This window comes from Pinus tabuliformis, chromosome 9 (assembly GCF_031772625.1).
Source record: "Pinus tabuliformis cultivar Carrire ecotype Pingquan chromosome 9, CPIR1, whole genome shotgun sequence".
Classification (NCBI taxonomy): Eukaryota; Viridiplantae; Streptophyta; class Pinopsida; order Pinales; family Pinaceae; genus Pinus; species Pinus tabuliformis.
This window is the reverse complement of record NC_142307.1, coordinates 1,809,382,034-1,809,388,293: the sequence shown is the minus strand read 5'-3', so window position 1 is coordinate 1,809,388,293 and position 6,260 is coordinate 1,809,382,034. Positions and strand designations below refer to the sequence as shown.

The 6,260-nt window shown below is 35.0% G+C and overlaps 1 protein-coding gene across 2 annotated transcripts in view; it reads right to left on the bottom strand.

Annotated features, from left to right (window-relative positions):
• Positions 1-4,093: 4,093 nt before the first annotated feature.
• The window catches only part of SAC3A (SAC3/GANP/Nin1/mts3/eIF-3 p25 family), a 93,790-nt gene continuing 91,623 nt past the window's right edge, over positions 4,094-6,260 (bottom strand). Inside the window, exons 11-14 of one of the 2 annotated variants that reach the window (XM_089437810.1) lie at positions 5,917-6,050; positions 5,563-5,792; positions 5,344-5,457; positions 4,094-4,965 (exon numbers count right to left, since the gene is read on the bottom strand). In XM_089437810.1, coding sequence (XP_089293936.1) covers positions 5,362-5,457; positions 5,563-5,792; positions 5,917-6,050 — 460 coding nt within the window. In that variant the 3' untranslated portion in view covers positions 4,094-4,965; positions 5,344-5,361. Of the gene's footprint in view, positions 5,458-5,562; positions 5,793-5,916; positions 6,051-6,260 lie in introns of both variants that reach the window. The other variant, XM_089437809.1, reaches the window with a different exon arrangement.

The window sequence follows — 6,260 nt, the reverse complement described above, 5'->3', positions numbered from 1 at the left end:
TTTATAATTGTATATAAACTTGTTATAACACTATTCAATATCAATCTAGCTTGCTATTATGGAATCTAATAGCGAAGGAAAAAAAAATTGTTCATTGTGCCCTAGTGGCCATGGGAAGCAGGTTTGTACTTGTTACAGTGTGGTATCTAAATATAGTGACAATATTCGACCATCATTAGTAGAGAGCATGTAAAGTTTTTATAGAATCCCTCAATTTTATGTTAATCATTTGACAAAAAAAAAATTGTGTGAATTTTGTTCTCTAAAACATTCACAATGATGTGTTGACTTTAGAATCGCAAAAGCTAGATCAATAGTAGGTCTTTAAGAAAAATTGGATTACTCATGTCAAATGAACTTTATTCAAGTCAAGTCATGCATAAAGGATGTGTTGTTGTTGAATCCATTGGGCAAGATTCGATGATGTTTAGAGATAACCAAAAAAGAATTACAATTGTCAAGTTAACAAGGTCAAGAAACAAACCTACAAAGTAAGGTTGAAAATTTTCTACCTATAAGCTTAAAGTTTAGAAATTTAAAGAGGTGAAGCAAATGTATCTATCTAATAAGGGTCAAGTTTCAAATCCTTTGTAGTATGCAAGCTTGGAGCTACAACATTGATTCAACCTTCAAGACTCACTAGGGAATACAAGTGTACTATGTTTGTGTAATTGATAGGTCAAGAAATCCAACCCAACAATGTATTGGATAAAGCAAAAGGAAATTTTCCAAAATTTCCAGTTGCACCAAGGGACATAAAATTCATGGGAGTGATGACAACCATGAACCACCCAAATGACAACTAGAATAAGTCTACTAATTCACAAGACTTGAATATGATAAAATGGGTAATCCCAAAGCAAGGAGTCAAAGCAAGAGACAATGGCAAGTTGAGGTATTAAACCCTAGAGTTAGAACAACAAATCGTGTAAAGTGCAATATCACATATATCTACAATTGCAATGGGGTGAAATGCTCAAACATCAAATAATTTTGCAAGCTTGTAAGTACATAGGTTCAAATTCTAGTAAAAACACTTCCATAGAAAAAAATTGCCCAAGTTTGTAGCTAGAAGAAGACCCCAAAAGTTGACATGTGCATATGAAAATTGACAATTAATTTAAATGTGGTCTTTCTTTTGGGTGTAAGGCCTTCAACTTGCAATTATGAGTGAGTTTGAAGGGGAAGGCTCCAAAATCATACCATGGACCGCCTTTGAAAGGCCATTCAAAATGTGTAGATGTCCAAAGTGAGTAAAATTCAAGGAACAAGGCTTCCAAAGAACAATGACTCTTGTTATAAATCTTGGAGCATTAAGTGGTTGTAGTTCCACTCTTGTGATGCACTTAAAATAATTACATAACGTTGAAATGGATAATATTAGTACTTTTTTTTAGTTTGTTCATGTGACTTAATGGTGAGCGATAATGGTCATAGCTTTTATGGTCTTAATGGCAACAATAATATGTCATACTTTAAGCCCTGGTGCTTTAAGGGTGTCTCAAGAGGAATTCGTCATTTCTTTGGTATAGGTGCATGAATGTGAGCATGCATTGCATGGGTAGCACCCAAAGCCTCCATGTCTTCCACCTTTGGGCTTGATTCTTGAGAACCACAAAGTCTCTCAATCATCTTTTTTAACAAATATGTTTTTCTTGTGAAAATTTGGAGCCTTACGGATTGTTTCACCTTGTCAATGGTTCCTCTATTCCCTCTAGGTGAGATCTGACCTAGTTGTTCTACTGCTATGGCTTCACTTATTTCCTCTCCATACCTTCTGAGATCTCATCATGGAGCCCATAGATTTAACTATGATCGTGGTTGGTAACACTACAGTTCCAACTCTCACTAATTGTTATAAAGAAAAGGCCTCTTCCACATGTGAAGAAAGCTTCAAAGTGTCGATCAATGAGTTCATTACCCAAATCATGAGGTTAATGAACTATACCTAGAAGAACAAAGGCAACCACTAATGAAAGTATCCTTCAACTTCTTTCTTTGTGGACCAAGATACATTACCGTCCTCTTCCAAGATAAGAGAGACAGACTGATATTTTGAAATGGCATGTATGTTTTAGGCCCAAAGAACTTCATCTAAATCATTGAACAGCAGATTTCAACCCTAAAAAGAGTTATTCCCATAACATTGCCAATGGGTCCATCTTCCACTTCTATCATTAATCTTCGGGACAACCCAACATATCAACTTATTGGTAAGGAAATTTCAAGACAAAGCAGTGCCAAAAGTTTAACAATACACGTATTCAAGAATATGTACAAAAGAGGATTATCAAAAGGACTATTGTAATCTATCCAATTGATCATTGATCATTGGGGTCATGCAAATGATCCAAAGCAAGAAACCTCCACAATGTACTCCCCTGCAATTTAAAGGCTAAATCACCCTCTCCACCCTCTTGTTGAATCTCAACTAATCGTTGAGGTCCTCAATGAAGATGATGCTTCGGAAAAGCCAATGGAGGATGTGGAGTGAACATAACGAGTCATCAATAAAGAGCGGGAGAAAAAGGCAAACAACAAGCAAATCAAAAATAGTATACCCTACGGCCAAAAGGAGCCATACACTAGCCCAAGAACACCCAGGTATGTGGGGGTTCTTAAACAAAGACTTTGGTCCACCCTATAACTCAAGCAAGAAAGACAAGAAAAGAAGTCCAAGAAAGGAAGGTCGAGCACAACAAACTGATGGGATTGCAATTTTCATTAGCCAAATTTGGCTATTGTTTGCAAGGTTTGCCATCTTAAATCTTAAATGTGATTTCAATGTATCTTCCTAAAAAATCAAATTTTTAAACAAGATACTAGCTGTTGTGCAAGTCAGAATACAAACTAATGGAATGCAAAATCCACTTTCCATCTCATTTTCTTTGGAAATTTTTGAGAAGCTTCTCATTTTATAACTTCATCCTCTCTAGATCTGGCTGTAGCTCCATTCATTTGCAAGCAGAATGTGATGACTACCTTATATCCATTATTTTCTACTACATCCTTCAACAACTTATACGTATCACTCTTTTTGCTATTACATATTAACGAACATATAACACATACATACTGACAGGGACTTTATTGGCTCCTTTACATTACCTACATCATTAAATACAGCAATGAGGTCCTAATTATATGGTCACAAATCCTGCCAATAAAAGTTGCCTCCAATGAAAAACAAATAACTTACATTCAGGTGTTTCTCTTGAGATGAGGACTATCTTGCACTCATTAAAACCTCTGCCATTCCATCGTTAAAGATATCAACCTCTTCCAATTTTTCCCACACGGTGGCTGCTAAAGTAATACCAATTTTTGAAATGGTTAAGAAAAAACCCATGTCCAGCAAAATCAGTCAAGATTTCCAAGGAAAATCTTAAAATAGACCAAGTTATTTAATCCATGCCATAAGTCTTTCTTACATTTTGTTAGAGCAACTGGTAAAGTGAAATCATTTTTAACCATCTTTAATAGCTCCAGTGAGCATACCCAATACCATTTGATCTTTCGGGATAAAATTATCAAGGGCAATCATTATTTAGCAGAAGATTAATTCGGAGTATATAAACATCCAGGATACCTCATCTAGTATTACACACTTTGTGTAAAGTCACGAAGCATGCAATTCACAAAGGCAGAAAAAATTTCAATATATGAAAACATAACCAGGATAAACTTCCCACAATATATCTAGCTAGATATTATATTGCTGAGAAAGTACAAGTTTAAGGAAATTGACTACAACTTATGGAGTGTAACTTCTTCCTTTTGAACCTCTTTACTAATTAGAAGAGTGCAGTATATCTACATTTTCCCAGGAGAGCATTTAAGAAAGATGTTGACACTGCCTGCCCTGGTTTTACGATATGCTATAGGATCACAAATGGCACATAAAGAAGGGTACAATACTAGAAACGAAGGATAAATTAAACAAATACACTGGCAAGATCGGTATAGAATCATGCACTAAATTGCTTAATTTGCTCAAATTCAGAGATTGATAAAATATAATGCCTCTGCTAATAGATTGCTTCTGCCAATAAATTCTATTTGGTTACTTAAAGCAAACAGTTATCAATGATCATAAATAGGAACCAAATCTCTTAATCTTGTAATAAAAAGTTCAAACTTCAAAGAAATACAAGAACATACAGACATAAGAAACCAATTAGTAATATATACAGTTCGAAATTCAGATATGATGACATGGACCCTTTCCTATACAGGAAGCCTTCTTCAAAACCCTAATAATCGAGTAAATTCAAAAACCTCGAAAGTTATGGAGCAAGAATTAATAGTTAACTAGTTTTGTAAGAAGAGGTGGTTAGAGAAGAAAACTCCTACTGGACATCTATAACATTTCTAGAGTTGTTCTGAATTTGCTTAATTTTGCTCAAATTCAGAGATTGATAAAATATAATGCCTCTGATAATAGATGCTTCTGCCAATCAAATCTATTGGATCACGTATACAGCAAACAGTTACAATAAATGAGAACTAGATCTCTTAATCTTGTAAAAAAGTTCAAAGAAATGCAAAAACACACACGAGAATGCCTATAAGAAGCCAATGAGAAATATATACAGTTTGGACTTCAGACATTAAGACATGGACCCTTTCATATAGAGGAAGGCTTCTCCAAAACCCTAGCATTTTGAGTAAATTCACGTACCTCAAAAGTTATGGTCCAAGAATTAATGGTTAACTAGTTTTGAAACAGAGGTAGAAATAGAAGAAAACTCCAAGTGGACCTCTTTAACATTTCTACAATTGTTCTGAATCAATCTTTGCAAAATCCGATGATACCTAGAAAGGAGAGCTTGCCCTTGAAGGTATAAGAAGGCTTCTAAAAATCTCTATTGAAGTATCAGAATATTGCATGCCAGTGCCTTCAATTTCTTTGATGATTTTCCAATATTCCAGGACAATTTCAACATGCTTCCAATGCCAGATTTCCTGCAGTTTTTGTCATGGTATACAGCTAAATCCAAAAATGGTAAGTTCAATTCAGTAACATAAGAAAATATCATAAACTCAAACTCTTCAATTACATTTTTGGAAAATTTTCCAAAGAGCTGAACTTATTTTTCGAAGCCAACTACTGCTACATGCTTTCACCTTCACTTTGCATTTGAAAGTAAAATAGACCATTTCGTTGAGAACTCGGAGATATAGAAAAGGACAAGAATAACCCACATTCCGTCACCCAGGGAACCCTGGAAAGGAAAGCTTGAGAGCCTCTTATAACAATGTTACAACCAGCAGTGAAAAGCCATACAGTTACAGATTAATAAGATCATTCATTTAGCCCATGCTTAAAAAATAAGACATTACCATAAAAATACATGGAAATTATGCCCGTGCAAAAAAATCATTTACAGCAAGATAAGCATCACCATGTGGAACAGCATCTTCAGGTTCAGGCATAAAAAGACAAGGTGCACTATCCTGCATTACAGACAAACACCTATTTAACAATTATATTGAATAAAATCAACATTTTTCTATGCTTTCAAACTTACTGAAGTCCCTAATCAAACCAGATCAAGTCACCTTTGCATTGAGCTGCAGTTCTCCAGTACTCTTGTCTGTGATCAGAATAGCACCATGTGCTCTCAGCCATTCTTCACATTCAGCAAACCCATCAAATTCATTACAGGTTTTAAATGAAGAGCTATCCATAAACCCTAATACTTGCGCAATAAAAGCAACTGGTACTGCTGGGCGATAAGAACGGGCTATGCATCTGACAGCTTCAAAGCGCATTTTCTCCACATAAAGGTCTACAATTAACATTAGAAAGTCAGAATGTAACATGCTGAACTTTGAAGACAACATCATAACTGAAGAGAAAACAGGATAAATTAATTTGATTCAAAATGTAGAGAGTACTTTTATGATGCATACCCATCAGACAAGCACTCAAGTTTGAAGCCGTTCTGTATAAGCGAAAAAATGCAGTATAATTCCCCAAAGAAACAGCTGCTCTAACTGCTAAAGCATGCTTTACAGCTTCATCATTCTTCGCATCTTTTGACAACCTGAAAAAGGTAATAAGAAAGTTAAAATACCCATCTTTGATCCCTAGATTTTATATATATATATATACAGTGCTATAAGAAAATTTCAAGGATTGGAACTTTCATTTCCATTATTATCACATTCTACTCTCAGATAAAGTGATGCAGTAAATCGACCACAACCAAGTACTGAGCTTATTCAATGCATCAAGCCAAGATATCCATTTCGAT